The 22,762-nt window shown below is 42.0% G+C and overlaps 2 protein-coding genes across 3 annotated transcripts; both read right to left on the reverse strand.

The window, feature by feature from the left end:
• Positions 1-4,862: 4,862 nt before the first annotated feature.
• Positions 4,863-7,041, reverse strand: tmem70 (transmembrane protein 70). The gene is made up of 3 exons (XM_038963416.1): positions 6,730-7,041; positions 6,230-6,341; positions 4,863-6,115 (listed from the first exon to the last, which is right to left on the reverse strand). Exons 1-3 carry the CDS (start codon positions 6,910-6,912, stop codon positions 5,667-5,669), a joined length of 744 nt encoding a protein of 247 aa, XP_038819344.1. The 5' UTR covers positions 6,913-7,041; the 3' UTR covers positions 4,863-5,666.
• A 12,799-nt stretch (positions 7,042-19,840) lies between these two features.
• Positions 19,841-22,679, reverse strand: LOC120019975 (retinol dehydrogenase 10-B-like). 2 transcript variants are annotated; one of them, XM_038963388.1, is made up of 6 exons: positions 22,237-22,679; positions 21,340-21,578; positions 21,036-21,134; positions 20,772-20,917; positions 20,510-20,641; positions 19,841-20,308 (listed from the first exon to the last, which is right to left on the reverse strand). In XM_038963388.1, the coding sequence occupies exons 1-6, from the start codon at positions 22,514-22,516 to the stop codon at positions 20,158-20,160; spliced, it is 1,047 nt and encodes a 348-aa protein (XP_038819316.1). In that variant the 5' UTR covers positions 22,517-22,679; the 3' UTR covers positions 19,841-20,157. The 2 variants fall into 2 exon arrangements, with proteins under 2 accessions (XP_038819316.1, XP_038819317.1); XM_038963389.1 differs by having other exon boundaries at positions 20,183-20,308; positions 20,527-20,641.
• Between the last annotated feature and the right edge of the window lie 83 nt (positions 22,680-22,762).

Consider the following 22,762-nt stretch of genomic DNA (forward strand, 5'->3'; position numbering starts at 1 on the left):
GTTTCATTAAACGTAGAATGTATTGTTATCACGCTGCGCCTTGGTCCTCCTCTCTTCCACCATATAACGATCGTGACACAGAGAGGCATACAAAGCTCTCCCTCCCCCTCCATATGGCAAATCTTACCACAATTCTATCCTCCTGATTCCTGCTTACAAGCAAAAATTAAATCAAGAAGCACCAGTGACTCGTTCTATAAAAAGTGGTCAGATGAAGCAGATGATAAACTACAGGACTGTTTTGCTGTCACAAACTGGAACATGTTCTGGGATTCTTCCGATTGCATTGAGTAGTACACTACATCAGTCACTGGCTTTATCAATAAGTGCATCGAGGACGTCCCCACAGTGACTGTACGTACATACCCTAACCAGAAGCCATGGATTACAGGCAACATTCGCACTGAGCTAAAGGGTAGAGCTGCCGCTTTCAAGGTGCGGGACTCTAACCCGGAAGCTTATAAGAAATCCTGCTATGCCCGCCGACGAACCATCAAACAGGCAAAGCGCCAATACAGGGCTAAGATTGAATCATACCGGCTCCGACGCTCGTCTTATGTGGCAGGGCTTGCAAACTATTACAGACTACAAAGGGAAGCACAGCCGCGAGCTGCCCAGTGACACAAGCCTACCAGACGAGCTAAATCACTTCTATGCTCGCTTCGAGGCAAGCAACACTGAGGCATGCATGAGGGTATCAGCTGTTCCGGACGACTGTGTGATCACGCTCTCCGTAGCCGACGTGAGTAAGGCCTTTAAACAGGTCAACATTCACAAGGCCGCGGGGCCAGACGGATTACCAGGACATGTGCTCCGGGCATGTGCTGACCAACTGGCAAGTGTCTTCACTGACATTTTCAACATGTTTCAAGCAGACCACCATAGTCCCTGTGCCCAAGAACACGAAGGCAACCTGCCTAAATGACTGCAGACCCGTAGCACTCACGGCTGTAGCCATGAAGTGCTTTGAAAGGCTGGTAATGGCTCACATCAACACCATTATCCCAGAAACCCTAGACCCACTCCAATTTGCATACCGCCCAAACAGATCGACAGATGATGCAATCTCTATTGCACTCCACACAGCCCTTTCCAAACTGGACAAAAGGAACACCTACGTGAGAATGCTATTCATTCACTAAGCTCAGCGTTCAACATCATAGTGCCCTCAAAGCTCATCACTAAGCTAAGGATCCTGGGACTTAACACCTCCCTCTGCAACTGGATCCTGGACTTCCTGATGGGCCGCCCCCAGGTGGTGAGGGTAGGTAGCAACACATCTGCCACGCTGATCCTCAACACTGGAGCCCCTCAGGGGTGCGTTCTCAGTCCCCTCCTGTACTCTCTGTTCACCCACGACTGCGTGGCCAACACCATCATTAAGTTTGCAGACGACACAACAGTGGTAGACCTGATCACCGACAACGACAAGACAGCCTATAGGGAGGAGGTCAGAGACCTGGCCGGGTGGTGCCAGAATAACAACCTATCCATCAACGTAACCAAGACTAAGGAGATGATTGTAGACTACAGGAAAAGGAGGACCGAGCACGCTCCCATTCTCATCGTCGAGGCTGTAGTGGAGCAGGTTGAGAGCTTCAAGTTCCTTGGTGTCCACATCACCAACAAACTAGAATGGTCCAAACACCCCAAGACAATCGTAAAGAGGGCACGACAAAGCCTATTCCCTCTCAGGAAACTAAAAAGATTTGGCATGGGTCCTCAGATCCTCAAAAGGTTCTACAGCTGCAACATCGAGAGCATCCTGACTGGTTGCATCACTGCCTGGTACAGAAACTGCTCAGTCTCCGAACGCAAGGCACTACAGAGGGTAGTGCGTACGGCCCAGTACATCACTGGGGCTAAGCAGCCTGCCATCCAGGACCTCTACACCAGACGGTCAGAGGAAGGCCCTACAAATTTTCAAAGACCCCACCCACCCCAGTCATAGACTGTTCTCTCTACTACCGCATGGCAAGCGGTACCGGAGGGCCAAGTCTAGGACCAAAAGGCTTCTCAACAGCTTTTACACCCAAGCCATAAGACTCCTGAACAGGTAATCAAATGGCTACCCGGACTATTTGCATTGTGTCCAACTCTTTACCCTGCTGCTACTCTCTGTTTACCATATATGCATAGTCACTTTAACCATACCTACATGTACATACTACCTCAATTAGCCCGACTAATCGGTGTCTGTATATAGCCTCGGTACTGTTATAGCCTCGCTACTGTATATAGCCTCGGTACTGTTATAGCCTCGCTACTGTATATAGCCTCGCTACTGTTATTATTCACTGTCTTTTTACTGTTGTTTATTATTTCCTTACTTATCTATTGTTCACCTAATACCTATTTTTTACTTAAAAATTGCACTGTTGGTTAGGGCCTGTAAGTAAGCATTTCACTGTCTACACCTGTTGTATTCGGCGCACGTGTCAAATAAACTTTGATTTGATTTGATGTCAAAGCTGACGTGCATACCTTTATAACGTAGGTACATGACGTAATGACGGCACGTACAATTTTGCGCTACACATGTAACACAGCATTCCTAGCCTAGCCCACAATGTCTGCTGTGTGGATCGAGCAGACAACAAGTTGAGCAGTCATTTGAAAGAGTAAGAACATTTCAGCGAGACAACTCAATGGCGAAATCCATTAACGCCAAGATAATGGCATTCATTGCCCTTGACAATGAACCGTTCTCTGTCGTGGGTGATGTTGGCTTTCGCCGACTGGTCGAGCACCTGTACACCCTACCAAGTGCGCTATTTTTCAGATGTTGCCCTACCGGAGTTACACAGTAATTTCGTCACCACTATTAGCTTCATGACTGACATTTGGACCAGCGATATCAGCCCCATGAGCATGCTGAGTCTGACAGCAGAGTGGGTCGTCGAAGATTTCGTACTGAGGAAAGTCGTATTGTATGCTCATGAATGCGCTGGTTGTCATACCGCTGCTGCCATTTCAATGGCATTTGAAAACATGTTTGAAACTTGGAAACATGAACACACTAGCTAGCTCCATTCGAACAACTGACTCGAGAAATAAGCTCATCAACTGTGCCTGCAGCAGACATGGTACCCTCTGTCATGACACTGAAACACCTGCTCAACTAAACTGCCGACACAGGCTGTGAACGAGCGATTCGGTGGCATTCTCTCTTTACTGTGTCGCCGCCATGCTCGATGCTATGTACAAGGACCGCTACGTCGATGCAGACAAGAAACAGGGTTTACGTGAAATGTTACATACACAGCTGGACAATATGGAAACAGACACAGTGACAGTGCGCACTGAGGATGAGAGGCCATGGACAGAGAGAGCTGAAACTTCACTGCTTTACAATTGTGCGCCTCCCTATGGGACTCCCAATCACGGCCGGATGTGATACATCCTGGATTCGAACCAGGGACTGTAGTGATGCTTCTTGCACTGAGATGCAGTGCTTTAGACCGCCTTGTCCGTGTGTGTGTTAACGATTTAACTGTACTAGAATGCTTAAAAGGCCGCTAACATTTTAAATATTGGTATTGGTTTTTTTGGCAAGGAAAATATTGGCTATCGGTATCTGCCAAAAATGTAATATCGGTGCATCACAAGTCAACAGCGTCACTAACTTTACCCAGTACCAGAATATTTTTACCAAAAACCTGGTTGCCTCTGCTAGGAGTCTGAAACTTGGCCACAAGTGGATCTTCCAGCAAGACAATAACCACAAGCACACATCAACATTCACAAAGAAATGGTTAATTGACCACAAATCAACATTTTGCAATGGCCATCTCAGTCTCGGGACTTGAACCCCATTGAAAACCTGTAGTTTGAATTGAAGAGGGCAGTCCATAATCACAGACGAGGGATATCAAGGATCTGGAAAGATTATGTATGGAGGAATGATCTAAGATCACTCCCAATGTGTTCTCCAATCTCATAAAACATTTTAGAAAAAGGCTCAGTGCAGTTTTCCTCAGAAGATGAGGTATTGAAAGGAATTGAAAACAGAGGTGTCAATCATTTTGACCCCTATATTTTTGGGAAAAAACAAATATTTCTTGTTTAACAAAATCTCTTTCTCTGTGCAATTGTATTAGGATAAAATAATATAATTGTACTTTTTTTGTTTGTTGCATAAAATATAGCTCAGTTTTTGTTATATTTTATACAGTCTTTTTTTCTCATCTTTATTTAATTTAAAAAATGTATTTATTTAACTAGGCATGTTAGTTAAGAACAAATTATTATTTTCAATGACGGCCTAGGAACAGTGGGTTAACTGCCTTGTTCAGGGGCAGATTGACAGATTTTTACCTAGTCAGCTCGGGGTTTCGATTTTGCAACCTTCCGGTTACTAGTCCAACGCTCTAACCACTAGGCTACATGCCGCCCTTGAGTTATCAAGGGTGCCAATCATTTTGGACCCGACAATATTTTTACAATACATAGAATGTGGTTTTCCACAGTAAGAACTGTACTCACTTTTGGTAACCCACCATATGCCCTGAGATAAAAGGGAACGGTATCATGTAGGGATTCTGCAAAGAGGTATAGAGTATCTGTCACTCACACGCAACCACCAGAAGTTAAATTAAACAGCATACAATTTCTAAAAGCTGGACTAGATGATCGATATCAATCTTAGTTTTCTGACACATACCTCCTTTGAGAATGTTAAATATTTTCAGATTCCGGCAAAAGTAATCTGTCTCGGAAAATTCAATGTACTTCCAATTCATATACCAGACACATACCCGGAAACCAATGTGGCTCGACTGGAAGTTAAACTAAAGGATAGTGTGTTAGCTATGGGTTAGGTCCAAGGCTGTTTGAACTGTCAAGAATGCAACAAGACTAGAAAGTGTTTACAATGTATATTGAAAAATAAATCAACTTAAATTCTCACATGAAATCACTGAGTAGGTAACTGCAAATACTGTCATTCCATTGTTGCAGGGTGACATTGTCAGAAAATGTATACATTGCCCCTGGTAAAAGTGTGTCAGATTAAATATAGCAAACACAACTTCCAGACACCTAGTATTTCTGGTATTACCTTACTAGATTTATCTAAATGTTATAAAAAGTTGTACATTCTTCTCTATTTGGTCACACTAGATACGCACATGGAAAGTGCTGTCCGTCCTACCATGCCAAGTATACCAGGCTTTGATTGCTTTGCTTTTCAGAAACTATCTCTGTCCATAAGCAGCCAAAACACTTAAAACAATAACCAGGATTTGAAACAGCATGGTAATTATTGCAACTGAAATTGAAAGATACTCAATGGCTTGATTGACTGCTGGTCTCCTGTTTTCATGCAATATACAAACTGCTAGACAGTGCCCAAACCATAAGTAGGAACTTGTAATTTTTCCATCAGAAAATTGGCAGTGTTTTTCTGAAGAGAGGCATTGTTTGAAGCAGGGGGAAAAAAAATAAAAATAAAACCAGTCATGTCAGGTGAAATGTACTTTTCCAGCAATGACATAGATTTGTTCTTTTTTTTTTTTAACCATAATACTCCTCTACATCACCTCTTCCTAGTCACCAACATTTCAATGGTTCTCTTTAATATGCTATTGCAACTACACTTTAAGTTAGTCGTACACACACACCATTCAGCAGTTTAGACTGCTATTGGCATTATCTGTAGAAATCGATTAACTTTTATTTGGATTATCATCCAAGTCTTCCGTATCAAATGAAAAGGGCTTATCGTAACCCATGAGGTGATTATAGTCATGAGGAAGTGGGAACAGCATCGGGTTCACAAGCATCGACATCTTGTCGGCATAGAATGTGGTTAACATTTTGCTGACACTCGGTATCTTGACCTCACTCTGACGGAACACAGTCTTTTTCTCCATCAGGAGGACATTGTAAGTGACAGCTGTGTAAGTGTCAGTGTCCTGGTTGTGGTACAGGCGGACCACATAGCCTTTGGTGATGATGTGGAGGAGGATGGGAGTCAGGAATGTAAAGAAACCGATGACACCGCAGAAGGCACCTTTCAGCACCAGACTCTGAACACCGATGCCCGTCTGCAGAAGGATGTATGGCATCACGCATAGGCTGGCCCCGCTACTGGTGTAGGAGAACATCTTCACACCTGCAACAAAGACAGAAAATACAGTATTATTAAAAAGGTGCAATTTATGTTTAGTTATGCAGTGATATCACCGATGTTGATGATGGTAATAATGAGATGATAATAAAGTAATACCTCGAACAGCGTTGCCGAGGCTCCCTGAATAGATCAGCTTCCCCTCTTCAGAGTGGCAGGTGGAGGATGTAGACAAGTTGCGGACCATCCGCTGTATAGATGCTAACTGTACCTGGGCAGAGATGGACACAAATGGGAAACTATTTATTTCCATTCAATGTCTGCTACAATTTATAACAAAGAATGTATCCCTTTAAATAACCTCCATTTAAGAATTACCTTTTAGAATGAGGTCTTGAAGAAATGGTTATAATATTGCATCATTCAATCATGCACAGGAGTTGTCGATATTAATTGAATACCTAATGCACTTTAAAAGTTAACGCACTGGCCTGTTCAACCAGCAGTAATTGATAAATTATCGAACGCAGAGCCAATAACTAGGTAGTCAGCTAGCGAACATAACATCATTTCATATGGAAAAAGTGGCTAATAGGACATATATGCATTGAATGGAAGTAGCTGATACATTTGAGAGAGAAAGGAATAAAGCCACATACCTTGTTAGACGCATCATTGAGAAACGACCTTTTGACAGTGTGATACAATTGCTCTCGGGTCTTCAATGGCAGCCTTATGCACGCGTGAGAAGCAGGCCTCCCATATCGGAGGGCAGCAAATTGGATTCTAAACGTTTGCGAAATACCAGTACGTAATCCACGTGCAAAGTAAAGCTGAAACATTCTAAAATAATAAAGTTAAGCCACCTTGGCTAGCTTCTTTGCTAACTATCTAGCTAGCTAGCTAACTGAAACTAGCATACACAACAGAAGCCTACAAACCCAACCCACTTTCTTATTCAGTGGGAAAGGCTATACCGACACGGGACCATAGAAACCCCTAGTGGCCAGAAGGCCGCACCATTTTAATGTAGTCAACTGGGTGGGACTTCCAACTTCATTGGCTAATCCCTCCTGGTGACCCTCATGTCCAACCGGGTCATCAGAAGAGATCAGGCGATCGTGAATAAGAAAATGGACTACTTAAAAATAGAGATAGATCAATGGCGCTATCCAGGATGAAGGAAGATGGCAGAAGTGGATGCTAAGTTCGAATCAAGCAGGGCGTTGAACAAAGTTGGTGAAGACGAATGTTCTGAATGGACAACAGTAGTATCGAAAACTGGAACAAAAAGGAAATTGATAAGTGTGTGAATGATAATGAATCGCTTCTTGTTGGATGCGTTTGTTGGGTAAGAATGCATATTTGAGAGGCCCGTTTGAGGTGTCAAATGGTGAAGTATGCGCTGGGAAAAGTGGAGTCTGTCTGAGTGACTAGGAGTGGTCTTATTTTGATTAATTGTATTTCTGAAGAACATAGGAAGATTGCAGTGATCCTCAAAAGAATCTGGACAACAGAAGTTTTGTGTTTTGAACTTCGGAATAGAGCACCCGTCAACGAAGTCATCTCAATCTCGGGAGTGACGACAGATGTTCAGGTTGAATACACGAAGAGAATTCCTGGTGTGGTTGATATCCGGCATCTGACTCGCTTTTTAAATAAAGAAAAAAGTCGGCCGGTCCTGTTGTTTTTTGTTAAAGAGAAGATACCTACACATTTGAAGCTTGGTTATGTAATATATACTGTAAGAGCTTTTGTCCCCAAACCATTGCAGGTAAGAATTGTAAATGATTTGGCCATGTTTCAAGTGTGTGCAGATGGACAGAGTCTACTGAAGAACGGTGTGTAGAGTGCCTTGTAAGGGTGAAGGAGATTGAGGTGGCAAATGTTAGAGCGGTCAATCGAATCTCGTATGCGGATCTGATTAAAAGAATTGAGAAAACAAGTGATGCTATTGAAGATATGGTAGTGGACGCACCACAGCCTATAGTAAATGTTTACTGCCAGTCAAAAGATACCCTGTGTGTTAAAAAGGTGGATTTCATTGTCACAGTTATGAACTGAACGGCACAAGTCTCAAAGAAGTCTAAGAAACTGGACATTATTGTGGCTGCGGCAGAAAAGTTTTTGGGACTTAAGGATTTTACATCTGAAGACTTGCAAGGGGTACTGCTGCCGGAAGACCCGCCCTCCCAGATTCCCCTTGAGCCTGTAGGGATCAGATCTGTTTTATTTTTATTATTATTATTATGAATTCTTATATATTTAAAAAATATATTTTACCCCCTTTTTCTCCCCATTTTCGTGATATCCAATTGGTAGTTACGATCTTGTCTCATCGTTTCAACTCTCCAGCGGACTCGGGAGAGGCGAAGGTCGAGAGCCATGCGTCCTCCAAAACATAACCTACCAAGCTGCACTGTGTCTTGACACACCGCTCGCTTAACCCGGAAGCCAGCCGCAGCAATGTGTCAGAGGAAACACCGTCCAACTGACAAACGAAGTCAGCTTGCAGGCGACTGGCCCTGTTTTATTAAACTAAACCAAACAAGAAAAGTTGTGTGGTTTATTTTAGTTTATTTCTTTTTGGGGGGGTAGTGTGGTAGTTTGTTCCATTTTTTGGGAATCGTGTTTCCATCCCGCACAGTAGGTGGCGGGATGCACATTAAATTGTGCGATCGCTAATACAGTGCATTCGGGAAGTATTCAGACCCCTTGACTTTAGCCTTATTCTAAAATGGATTGAATTATTGTTTTCTGTGATGTGTAGGCTGGGAGTCGGGAAGCAAGTACAGGGAGTGAAAATGTTATAATAAATAAAACATGGAACAAACAAGAAACACGAATAGCGTACAGACATGAAACAGAAACAATAGGTTAGTGACAGATATAGGGGAGGTAATCAGGAAGGTTATGGAGTCCAGGTGAATCTCATGAGGTGCAGGTGCACGTAACGATGGTGGCAGGTGTGCCTAATAATCTGGCGATGTTGAGCGCCGGACGGGTGGAGCAGGAGTACACGTGACATTTTCCCTCATCAATCTACACTCAATACCCCATAATGACAAAGCGAAAACAGTTATGAAATTTTTGCTAATTTATAATAAAAAAAAAAAAAAACAGAAATACCTTATTTACATAAGTATTCAGACCTTTTGCTATGAGACTTGAAATTGAGCTCAGGTGCATCCTGTTTCCATTGATCATCCTTGAGATGTTTCTACAACTTGATTGGAGTCCACCTGTGGTAAATTCAATTGATTTGACAATATTCTATATAAGGTCCCACAGTTGACAGTGCATGTCAGAGCAAAAACCAAGATATGAGGTCAAAGGAATTGTCCGTAGAGTTCCGAGACAGGATTGTGTTGAGGCAGAGACATGGAGAAGAGTACCAAAACATTTCTGAAGCATTGAAGGTCCCCAAAAATACAGTGGTCTCCATCATTCTTAAGTGGAAGAAGTTTGGAACCACCAAGACTCTTCCTAGAGCTGGCCATTTGAAAAAATGTCTAAGAACCAGTTTTTGCTTGGTAATTATGGGATATTGTGTGTAGATTGAGGGGGGGAAATACAATTTTATCAATTTCAGAATAAGGTTGTAACATAACAAAATGTAGAAAAAGTCAAGGTGTCTGAATACTTTCCGAATGCACTGTATATGGTTCGATCATCAGCATACATGGACACACATACTTCGTTAAATGCCAGTGGCAGGTCATTGATAAAAATAGAAAAGAGTAGAAGGCCTAGAGAGCTGTCCTGTGGTACACCACACTTTACATGTTTGACATTAGAGAAGCTTCCATTAAAGAAAACCCTCTGAGACCTATTAGATAGATATCTCTGAATCCATGATATGGCAGAGGTTGAAACGACACATGTTTTCTCAACAACAGGTTATGGTCAACAATATCAAAGGCTGCACTGAATCTAACAGTACAGCTGCCACAATCTATTTATTATCAAATTATACATTTCTTTCAACCAATCATCAGTCATTTGTGTCATTGCAGTATATGTTGAGTGCCCTTCTCTATAAGCATGCTGAAAGCCTGTTGTTAATTTGTTTACCGAGAAGTAGCATTGTATTTGGTCAAACACAATTTTTTCCAACAGTTTGCTAAGAGCTGGCAGCAAGCTGATAGGTCTGCGTTTCGAACCAGTAAAGCCCGCTTTACCACTCTTGGGTAGCGGAATGACTTTGGCTTCCCTCCAGGCCTGAGGACAAAGACTTTCCTCTAGGCTCAGATTAAAGATTTGACAGATGGCTATAGAGTCAGCTACCATCCTCTGTAGCTTTCCATCTAAGTTGTCAATGTCAGGAGGTTCGTTATTATTGATCGATAACAATAATTTTCCCACCTCTCCCACACTAACTTTACAAAATTCAAACGTGCAATGTTTTCTTTCATTATTCGTTTTTTTTAATGCATGAGTACGATGGCTCACTTTTCGTTGTTGGTATTTCCTGCCTAAGTTTGCCCACTTTGCCAATGAAGTGATCATTAAAATATTTGGCAACACCAACTGGTTTTGTGATGAATAAGCCATCTGATTCGATGAAAGATGGAATTGAATTTGTCTTTCTGCCCGTAATTAAATTTAAAGTACTCCAAATATTTTTTCCATCATTCTTTATATCATTAATCTTGGCTTCATAATACAGTTTCTTCTTGTTGTTGTTGAGTTTAGTCACATCATTTCTCAAGTTGCAGTAAGTCAGCCAGTCAGTTGTGCAGCCAGACCTATTAGCCACTCCTTTTGCTCCATCTCTTTCAGCCATACAGTTTTTCAAATTCCTCATCAATCGCTGGGGCCTTAACAGTTCTAACAGTCAGTGTATTACCTGGTACATGTTTATCAATAATTGGAAGAAGCAATTTAATACATTCCACAAGTGCAGCATCTGGATGCTCCTTATTAATCACATCAGACCAACAAATATTTTTAACATCATACAAAATCATTTGTATGATCTGTTATACACTATTTTAGGCCCAGCTTTTGGAACTTTGTCTGTCCTAGATATAGCCACTATATTGCAATCACTGCATCCAATGGGTACGGATACAGCTTTAAAAACAAAGTTCTACAGTATTAGTAAAAATGTGGATGATCTTGTTCCTGTAGTGTTTTTAAACACCCTGGTAGGTTGATTAATAACCTGAACAAGATTACAGGCACTGGTTACAGTGAGACACTTCCTCTTGAGCGGACAGCTTGATGAAAACCAGTCAATATTCACTTCCCCAAGAAAGTAGAAAGTAGAAAAGGCTTTAGATGTGCCAGGTGAACCGACAACCACAACACTTCAATAACAATTGACATAAGTTCTTCTCTAAGCATTACAGGGATATGGCTCTGAATCAAATCAAATCAATTTATATAGCCCTTTTTACATCAGCCAATGTCACAAAGTGCATACAGAAACCCAGCCTAAAACCCCAAACAGCAAGCAATGCAAATGTGGAAGCACGGTGGCTAGGAAAAACTCCCTAGAAAGGCAGGAACCTAGGAAGAAACCTAGAGAGGAACCAGGCTCTGAGGGGGGGGGGGGGCAGTCCTCTTCTGGCTGTACAGCAACACCTCCCCCATAAGCATTCCTTTCTCTTCTATAGATGTTATATCCTTGTATTGCTACTAATGTATCATGAAATGAATTATCTAAGTGAGTCTCAGAAATGGCTAATACAGTGGCTTGCGAAAGTATTCACCCCCTTGGCATTTTTCCTATTTTGTTGCCTTACAACCTGGAATTAAAATAGATTTTTTGGGGGTTTATATCATTTGATTTACACAACATGCCTACCACATTGAAGATACAAAATATTTTTTATTGTGAAACAAACAAGAAATAAGACAAATAAACAGAACTTGAGCGTGCATAACTATTGACTCGCCCAATGTCAATACTTTGTAGAGCCACCTTTTGCAGCAATTACAGCTGCAAGTCTCTTGGGGTATGTCTCTATCAGCTTGGCACATCTAGCCCATTCTTCAAGGCAAAACTGCTCCAGCTCCTTCAAGTTGGATGGGTTCCGCTGGTGTACAGCAATCTTTAAATCATACCACAGATTCTCAATTGGATTGAGGTCTGGGCTTTGACTAGGCCATTCCAAGACATTTAAATGTTTCCCTTTAAACCACTCAAGTGTTGCTTTAGCAGGGTCATATGCTTAGGGTCATTGTCCTGCTGGAAAGTGAACCTCCATCCCAGTCTAAAATCTCTGGAAGACTGAAACAGGTTTCATCCATCATTCCTTCAATTCTGACCAGTTTCTCAGTCCCTGCCGATGTAAAAACATCCCCACAGCATGATGCTGCCACCACCATGCTTCACTGTGGGGACGCTGTTCTTGGGGTGATGAAAGGTGTTGAGTTTCTGCCAGGCATAGCTTTTTCCTTGAAGGCCAAAAAGCTCAATTTTAGTCTCATCATACCTTCTTCCATATGTTCGGGTAGTCTGCCACATGCCTTTTGGCGAACACCAAACGTGTTTGCTTATTTTTTTCTTTAAGCAATGGCTTTTTTTCTGTCCACTCTTCCATAAAGCCCAGCTCTGTGGAGTGTATGGCTGAAAGTGGTCCTATGGACAGATACTCCAATCTCCGTTGTGGAGCATTGCACCTCCTTCAGGGTTATCTTGGTCTCTTTATTGCCTCTCTGATTTAATGCCCTCCTTGCCTGGTCCGTGAGTTTTGGTAGGCGGCCCTCTCTTGGCAAGTTTGTTGTGGTGCCATATTCTTTCCATTTTTTTATAATGGATTTAACGGTGCTCCGTGGGATGTTCAAAATTTCGGATATTTTTTATAACCCAACCCTGATCTGTACTTCTCCACAATTTTGTTCCTGACCTGTTTTGGAGCGCTCCTTGGTCTTCATGGTGCCGCTTGCTTGGTGGTGCCCCTTGCTTAGTGGTGTTGCAGACTCTGGGGCCTTTCAGAACAAGTGTATTTATATACTGAGATCATGTGAGACTTAGATTGCACACAGGTGGACTTTATTTAACTAATTATGTGACTTCTGAAGGTAATTGGTTGTACCAGATCTTATTTAGGGGCTTCATAGCAAAGGGGGTGAATACATATGCGCCTTTCCGTTTTTTTATATATATATATATATATATTTTTTTTTTGAAGCAAGTTATTTTTTCATTTCACTTCACCAATTTGGAATATTTTGTATATGTCCATTACATGAAATCCAAATAAAAATCTATTTAAATTACAGGTTGTAATGCAACAAAATAGGAAAAATGCCAAGGGGGATGAATATTTTTGCAAGGCACTGTATATGAATGTTATTTGATGTTAGCAAGTTCTTGATTTCATGAACCTTATTTCTATGGCTACATATCTTAATAAGGGCTATTTTTATCCCTTTCCTGGGTAGCTTATCAGAGATAGACATAACATGGAAAAGAGCAAACAAAGCAAGAGAAACAAATTTACATTCAGCAGTCCATTAATCAGCTGGTGTGTGTATGTGTGTGCGTGTGCTGCAGGGTTGAAGCTACTAACCCCTAGGCTTGGCTCTCTCATCCCTTCCAGGCTTTTGGGAGGGAGGGTGGACAATGAGCCTGTCATAGTGGATGTAAGCAATGTCCCTGCGCATTCTGGCAGCTTTCATGGCTGGGATCAGTTCTTTCCTCTTCTGGTGCACAGCTTCAGGATAGTCCTTGTTGAGGAAGATATATGTTTCTGTCTCTTTCCAGCTACCTTGTCTTTGAACCTCAGGAACTTGACAACTATCGGCATGGGCCTGTCACCTGGGCCGGAGGTGGGTTTCCCAGTCCTGTTGGCATGCTCCACCTCAATCTTCCTGTGGTCCATTTTCAGTTTCTCCAAGATAATTTCCTTCACTTTGTCCTCAGACTCTGTCCAGGTCTCATGTGGAAATTCTGCAATTCCGTCCATAACCATGTTGTTCCGCCTTGATTGTCCCTCAATATAATCTAATTTCTCTGTCATTGTTATCATGGATTCACATACAGAACTGATGTCCTCCCTTAATGACTTACTGATTTCTGTCATCTTGCCGTTCTCCTGTTTAAACTCATCGAGCTGACCCTGGGAGAACTGCAAATTGTTCTTCAGGTCCTGGACCACTGGTTAGTGTAACCGATGTGAAATGGCTAGCTAGGTAGCGGTGGTGCGCGCAAGCAGCCTTTCAGTCGGTGACGTCACTTGCTCTGAGACTTGAAGTAGTGGTTCCCCTTGCTCTGCAAGGGCCGCGGCCTTTGTGGAGCGATGGGTAACGATGCTTCGTGGGCGACCGTTGTTGATGTGTGCAGACGGTCCCTGGTTCGCGCCCAAGTCGGGGCGAGGGGACGCCATGAAGTTATACTGTTACATTAGGTCGTCCATTTTTTTGTTGACTCCATCAGTATTTGGACAAAACACTTGAAGCTATTTTATTGTTGTTGTAACAACTGCTTGTAGAACTCTTTTTGTTTGTTTAAAAGATCCTTCACCTGTGATAGCGAAACAACACTGTCCTCAACAGTACTCCAGCCGGCTTTGGTCTTTGTCATGGTAACAACTATAGGTTACACTGTTACTCCTCGCAGTTCCAGACAGGGCAGGTCACAGGGAAGATTAAAAACAACAACAACAAACAGCAGGGGTCTAGCAGCCACAAGCCCGGGACAATCCGCGTCCCAGACACAAAGGCTAACCGTTTTACGGGCTACGTTCAAGCCCTCAAGAAAACCCTGCTAGCTGCTAGGCTAGCTGCTACACCTAACAGCTCCTCAGCAATTGATGCCAACCGTGTTGCAGGATCCAAACTCAAAAAGGTAGCTAGCTAGTAACCAAACCTTTTTTAAAGACTTTTAAAAACAACAAACCGAGCTCTTCCTCGTTCTGTGTTCAACAGGAAGGGCCAAAACAGCTAATCTCCAAACCTTAAGTAGTTAGACAAACTCTGTAACTTGATTCTTGGAAATGTAGTTTTTTAATACACGGTTTCCAACCATAGCTGGCAGACCGAACGAGTTGGCGCAATGTAAGACAGTCTCGTGTTCCAATTGTTTGTTTTCATAATGTGAATTGTTCCTGTTAACACTGAGGTGAAGAGCGGAATAATTGAAGCAATGAATCCGAGCCTCACGCTTATCAACTGTGGAATGTGGGTCTTCCAGCGAGGCACGGATTTCATTGGCCTTGTCAGGCGTGCGTTTAGATTTTTCAGCCTAAGTTCCGATAGTATGTTGTACAGAAGTTGACTGACTGAAAGGGAACTTGACTTTACACATCATTCACTTTTGTGAAAACTGGTCCAGCCACTTGGTAGCTAGCTATCATTAGTTCAAATAAAGAAAAATGATGTACTAATATGAAAGTGCAATTGTAAACTATATATTATAAACCCACAGACACGCCTGGTGACCAAATTGATGTTGTATGTTGTGCAGCTGAGAGTCGAGTGTGGAGACAAATGAATTCAGTTCAAGCAGTCGTCCTGAGCAGCCGTTCCTAGCTAGCTAGTTTATATGCTGGGCTGGCTAGCTGGAAACAACAGCACTGCAGCATGAAAGTCATGTTTATTTTGATGGGCGAGGGAGAATTAACCTGTAGTATTGGTCACCATCTGGATGTCCCCGTGACAGGCCAATTAGCTAACATAACAAGCCGGCATGAATGACCATAGCAACAGTGTTGTATCGAGCATCTTTGCCGATGTGAGTTGCATCCCACTGGGCAGCAGTTGCGTCTCACCGGGCAGCTGTATGGCATCCACATACATAGGTTCGGTTTGCTCCTAGCAGAATGCGGCTAGGCTAAGTGAACGTCTGTGCTCGCATACTCCCTAAAGACCTTTGATTAAAAAATGAAGAAAAAAACCCAGGCAATATTACTGTTGTTTGTCCCTCTTGAGCTACCTTAGCAACAGCATAGCCAGAAACACTTCTAAGATAAATCAAGATATCTGTCATTCATTTTGACATTTTTTTGCAGAGGTCTTAGTCGCACAATTTTACACCTAACTAAGATGTTGGTGCAGTATTTCTCAAGTAAAAAAAAGCGCATGAAAACTAGTCGTCACTCTTTGAATAATAACAAACACTTCATGTTCCCACTCCTACTAGGAGTAGTACTGTAGACCAATCATAGATGAAGGGGCATAGACTTTGGCTACCGAACTTCGACTTACCTCAAAAAGAAATGTTGTGTGCACAAACAGCCAAAAAAAACCTGCCGAAGACCAAATCATCACAAAATGTTGTCATAATATATGTGGAAAAAGTAGAAACCCGCACACTGCTCTTGGTAGTGTCACTGCTCTTTATTAAGGTTTACGTATCGGCCTCAAGGCCTTCGTCAAAGTTTTTTTTTTGCACCTGCAACAAAGATAGCTCAGATGTGCGAGTGCCTTTTGAATTTTGAGTCATAATATATGCCCAAAATGTTTTGACTGGGAAGTATACGGTAAGCTGTAGACTATCACATGTCGCAGGCGGTAGCTAATGTGGCCAAGTTTCAAGTTAAGTTTTATTAGTCACACACATGGTATACACCGTCCAACAAAATGCTTACTTACAGGTTCCTTCTCGACAATGCAACAACAAAAAGAAATAACAAAAAATTGGCAGAGGCTATACGAAGACCATGCTCAGATAAGCACAGGGCAAAGTTATATTTAGAAGAAAAAAATGTACTTCCTTCCCGAGTTGTTGCGCTGCTGGGATGGTGTAAAACTAGGCTATACTGTATTACACACTGCAATGGATAGGCTATCCCAATCATGAGCCCTGCCCTGCCCTGCCCTGCTCTTGCTGATGTAGGCCTAAAGCCTTTTGTACTTCCTAACCAATGGCTGTGCTGTGTACGGTGGCACTTCAGAAGGCGAGTCAAAGGTTTCTTCTGAAAATAATAGTTTATTTGTAAAATAAAAAGGCAATATCTATGTATGCGGACTAGGCCTATTGATGTCTTGTTCAGTTTGAGAGGGAGAGTGCGAACTGAATGCTGAACTATAGTCAATGAACAGAATTCTCACATTGGTGTTCCTCTTGGCCAAACGTGTTACGGCCGTGTGAATAGCGATGTAAATGTCATCTTCCTTGGATCTTTTGGAGCAGTAGGCAAATTGAAGTGGGTCCAGTGTGCCTGGCATGCTGGTCTTGATGGCCAACCTTTCATAATGACGGGTGAGTCATTTGGGAAGTCACCTTGTTTTTCTTGGACACTAGGACAATGGTGGTTTCCTTGACTATAGCCTGGGACAGGTTGAAGATGTCAAAGAAGACACCAGCCAGCTGGTCAGGGCACACTCTGAGGACATGGCCAGGGATGCCTTGCTGTCCCCAGTCCACCTGGCCGTGCTGCTGCTCCAGTTTCAACTGTTCTGCCTGCGGCTATGGAACCCTGACCTGGTCACTGGACGTGCCACCTGTCCCAGACCTGCTGTTTTCAACTCTCTAGAGACAGCAGGAGCGGTAGAGATACTCTTAATGATCGGCTATGAAAAGCCAACTGACATTTACTCCTGAGGTGCTGACTTGCTGCACCCTCGACAACTACTGTGATTATTATTATTTGACCATGCTGGTCATTTATGAACATTTGAACATCTTGGCCATGTTCTGTTATAATCTCCACCCGGCACAGCCAGAAGAGGACTGGCCACCCCTCATAGCCTGGTTCCTCTCTAGGTTTCTTCCTAGGTTTTGGCCTTTCTAGGGAGTTTTTCCTAGCCACCGTGCTTTTACACCTGCATTGGGTTTTAGGCTGGGTTTCTGTACAGCACTTTGAGATATCAGCTGATGTAAGAAGGGCTATATAAATAAATTTGATTTGGGCCATCATCTTTGTGAGTATTCACTCTTTTGAGAGTTTTCCTCACACCATCCTCGGAGAGCGAAAGTACCTGGTCGTTCGGAGCAGCGAACGTCTTCCTGGATGGCTCGGTATTGTATGCCTCGAAGCGAGCATAGAATGTGTTAAGCTCGTCTGGGAGGAAGGCTTCAGTGGGCACCACACAGCTGGATTTGCCTTTGTAGTCCGTGATAGTTTGTAGTCCGTGCCACATCCATTGCGTGTCGTTGAACATCAATTCAAGTTTGAGTTTGTATTGTCTTTTTACATCCCTAATGGAGCTCGTACCTGCTTGCCTTGAACACGTAGCGTGCCACCGAGTCATTGGGGTTTGTTCTGCTACCATTGAATGCTGCAGTATGGGCTCTCAGCATAGTACGGATATCGCTGTTCATCCAGGGTTTTTGGTTGGGGTATGTCCAGATTAACATTGTGGGTACAACATAATCAACACATTTCCTAATGAAGCCTGTGACTGACGATGCATATTCCTCAATGTTGATGAATGAGTATTGGGTGGATGAATCTTTTAACATATTCCAATCAGTATTCTCAAGAGTCCTGCAACATCGAGTCTGCCTCAGCACATGTATTGTTGGCTAGTGATTTTCACTGAACATGTACAACTACGGCATTAACGTCTGCATTTAAAAAAAGTCCCAACTTTGGCAGACAAATTTCAAATTCTTGCTGAAGTTTACAGCCACAAGCAGAAACTAGCTACAGTAGCTGGGAAGGGACAACAAATAGGGTTTTGGAATAAATGCAGAAAATAAGGTCCGAGATGAACACAGGTTTAGGAGATCTTATACGTTTTGTTCTATGAGATAATTGCAGTCAGTAAACATGACCTTTATGAATTGTGAAGCCCTGTGATTTGTTTTTTATTAATACATAAATTCTTTAAAATTCACAAAAGTTAAGTTAGCTGTTGAAGATTATCTCTGTGTTTACCACAGACCTTATTTTCAGCATTTATCCAAAAACACCATTAATTTTCCTCAATAGGCTTTATCCAACAAACCATGGCGAAGTTAGTGCCTACAAAAAGATGACATTACTATTTCTCTCTATAGCTTCTTCCTTCTGTGCCAAGGTACACACAGGATTTCCTGCATGAGGCAGTAATATCACAATAAAATTCCTTGTTAGATATATGTACAAGTTCACAAATGTCAAAAATAAAATTTGATAATTGATCCTCAATCGTCAGCATCAAATATGCAGGCTATTTATAAGTTGCAATATTTTATTACCTATATTGTTTAATATTGAAAAGTTATGATTCAATAGCACAGCTCACTCATAAAATTGGTTCCCAGTTACTTAATCTCCCTACTGATAATCAGAGCTGCAAAATGTCCTTAGGCTTTTTCTGATGAATACAACCTCAGTCAAAGTTGTGTTTTTGTTGACTAATTAGGACAATCAAATGATGTAAGAAAACTGCAGTGGTTCATCTCACTGGAGTTCCAAGTGCAGAAGCTGTTGCATATGATACTTTGCATGTACAGTTAGGATATAATACAGTTCTGAAAAAATAAAAATACTTGGAAAAATAGGTGAATGACTGCCATGGTAGATTAGTCTCTGTAAACCGCAGTCCTCTGTCTATAGTTTTATGTCAAGGACTGATGAAGTCTTGAAAAGGTAATAATAGAAATAGTTATTCTGTTTAGGTTAGTGACAGTGCTGTCACAGACTGCACATGTCTGCAGATGAGTATCTCACTGTTAATTGCTTAGCTTTTGTATCCCAAACAGATAAATTGCTTTCAGCTATGTCGTAGCCTGGAAGAATCCCCAGAAATGAACACACAAGTTATGCACAACAGAGGCAGCATTCTAGGAAGTGTTCACATTCAAAAACATGTGGCACTTCTGAGTGAAAGGACTCTTTCCCAAAAATCTGTTTTCTAAATGAAGACATTCTACACAAAACTCATTTATACAATGCAAAATACAAAAAGCTATTTAATGACTCAAAGGCAACCAGAATAAGGCACTGCATGAGGAATGATCAAGCCGGCCACCATGGAACAAAGCGCGGGATAGGGATACACAGTGAGTGTCTACAAAACAATGACATTTACACATTTACTGTCAATTATTATGTTTAAAACAAATACAAAAACTGGTCTCAAGAAACCAAAAGAACCAATGTGAACCCTTAATAAAGTACACAGCATATGTAGTTTGTTCCAGAGGGACAATGTGGTAAACATCTCCACCTGATAAATCTGAGTTTCAAAGGGTATATGTAACATTATGTTTTCTCCAGTGGCAGCTGCTGGGTGGAAGGCAGCTTGGATTCATTGTTGTTCATAGCCTCCTTCCGGTGAGCCAGGAATGGGTACATGCATTTGTCTGCTCCAAGAAACTGGTACATGCAAACGATGGCGTCAAAGGGCAAGACACTGAAATAGCCAGGGATACAGAAATTAATAAATGATCAGTAAGCGCATAAAGCTATGGCTCCCATGATATACATTTGATGGTGACACAATCCCTGCAAGAGGAGGGAAAATCAGAGAATATACAAGGATGTCATTAAGTTCACCTATAGAGTTGTTTGACAAAACCTGGGTATCTCAATATTCATGTTGTGTACTACTTACGTCTTCATGAAACTAACCATGTACATAATCCGAGGTGTACAGATCATGGGCTGGTCTGTTAGGATAGCCCTCATTGCCTGTTGCACACACTGCTCTGGCTTCAACGGAGGGAAGAGTGGGGCAATCTCTTTCCTGATGGGACAGAAGTAGTCATCAATTAGTTTGTAGTGTCTTTGCATGATTACATATTTGATGATGCCAAGAATAAATTAGCATTGTGTTCAGATTTGAATACACTTGTTAAATGTAACACTTTACCAACCTGATTTTACACCCTTTGAACATGTCAGTATCAACTAAGAAAGGACAGACCAGCGTCATTTTTATCCCGTCTTTCTCAGCTGCTTTCAGCTCGTGGCTGAGGGACTCATGAAAACCTATAGCACCAAACTTGCTGGCACAGTAGTCCTGGTAAAAGACAGAATTTGCGATAGATAATGGTTTGACCTGAGTTTTCAGATAAAATACTCTGGTATACTGTAGGAAGGTATACTGTAGCTTTATCAGTGGAGAATATGCTGCTAACCTCAACACCAGCAGTGGTGAACAGACCCAGGGAGCTGGCTACTGTCACGATGTGCCCATGGTTCAGCTCAAGCATCTTGGGAACAAAAGCCTTGGTAGTCTGAAATTAAAAAACATGCCAAAAGAATTCTTACGGTAAGAATACAAACATTGCATGGCAAGTGACAATTGATATTATAGTGTAAAAATGTGTCCTAAGCAGATTTTCATATAGGTCTATCCCATCTCCTTTGGAAATACACTTCATTGTCACTGGACTAGTCCGTGTGAAACTAAGTGATCAGATTGAGTACAGTGCAACTGACCCAAAAGTGAGCATGGCAGTTGACCATCATGGTGCGCTCTAGGAGTTCATCTGGACACTCCAGCAGGTGACGTCCTGAGACCACCCCAGCATTGTTGATCAGGATATCAATGTTGCCCACTTCACGTTGCACCTTATCTGCAGTCAAGTACACCTCCTCTCTCTTGCTTACATCACACAGATAAGTGTAGACCTTGGGCTGAATCTGAGATACATCTCCCTCCTCACCATCCACTGAACCTGTAGAGGAGGGGAGATGGTCCCTGTCTGGTTTAGTGGAACATTATTTCAAGGTGCATTCCGTAACATTTGCAAACACAAACAGCACTTTATTTTGTGATATCCCTCAATCTTTAGGGTTAAAGTAATTAGAATAGATACATATTTGACCATCATATAATTTGAAACTAAATAGTGCAGGCCTACCTAAGTGTCCTATGACAACACAATAACATGAATGGATTATGTCCTAGTTTTGGGGTTGTAATGTAAATCATAATATGAATCACAGGCTTTTCTTTGATCAAGAGGTCTACATTGAAAAGACCAACGCTATAAATACTGGATTGCACTTTTAAAAGGGTAATTTAGCAGTTTCAGTAAAAAGCTGAGGGATGGGGCTGGATAAATGTAATCACTCAAATTCATTGAGCTAGGAATGCAAGGACCATCCATGATATCAACATTATAGTTTTAACCATGTTTTGATTCTATACAGTGTTACTTTACATTTGGGATTATGACAACAGTTAAACTAAGCCCATGAAGCATGTAATGTATAAATTATATTATTCAATGGGTACATATTAATTTATAAGTCCAAACATTGATGTAGCAACTCATGATTTCCCCTTTAACAATAAAGTAGTATAATTGAATAAAGCAGCAGTTTGCCAACCTTCGGGGTTCCTATTGGTAATGTCGCTGTAGATTTGTCGCACCATCTCAGCAGTCTCCTCGTTACTTTCCCAATTTATGTCCCAAAGGATGACCGTAGCACCTCTTCGGGCAAACTCCTTGGCAAAGTGTCTTCCAAGACCGCTTCCTGCCCCAGTGATCACACAAACCTGACCCATTACATTCTTCTCTTTTGGACGCACGAGCCATCTCGTTCCAGCCAACACAAAAGTCCAGAGAACTTTGCACGACACCAAGCAGAATTCAACAAAGATATTCATCGTAAGCAACAAAATAAATATGCCTTCAGAAAGATTTCCTGACCGTGACAATTTCGAGGAAAGATGAGACAACAAACTTGACTTTGATAGCCTATTGTGCTGCTGTTGTGCTAATTATTGCTAGTTGCTACTTTGTTGTGAGTACTAATGCTTGTTCACGAGGGTCAACTTGCACAAGGCACTGCGCATGATTCTTATTTTCTTCTTCTTGGAGTTTAACGGCGGTTGGCATCCAAACACACACAC

Source organism: Salvelinus namaycush, chromosome 25, assembly GCF_016432855.1.
Source record: "Salvelinus namaycush isolate Seneca chromosome 25, SaNama_1.0, whole genome shotgun sequence".
NCBI lineage: Eukaryota > Metazoa > Chordata > Actinopteri > Salmoniformes > Salmonidae > Salvelinus > Salvelinus namaycush.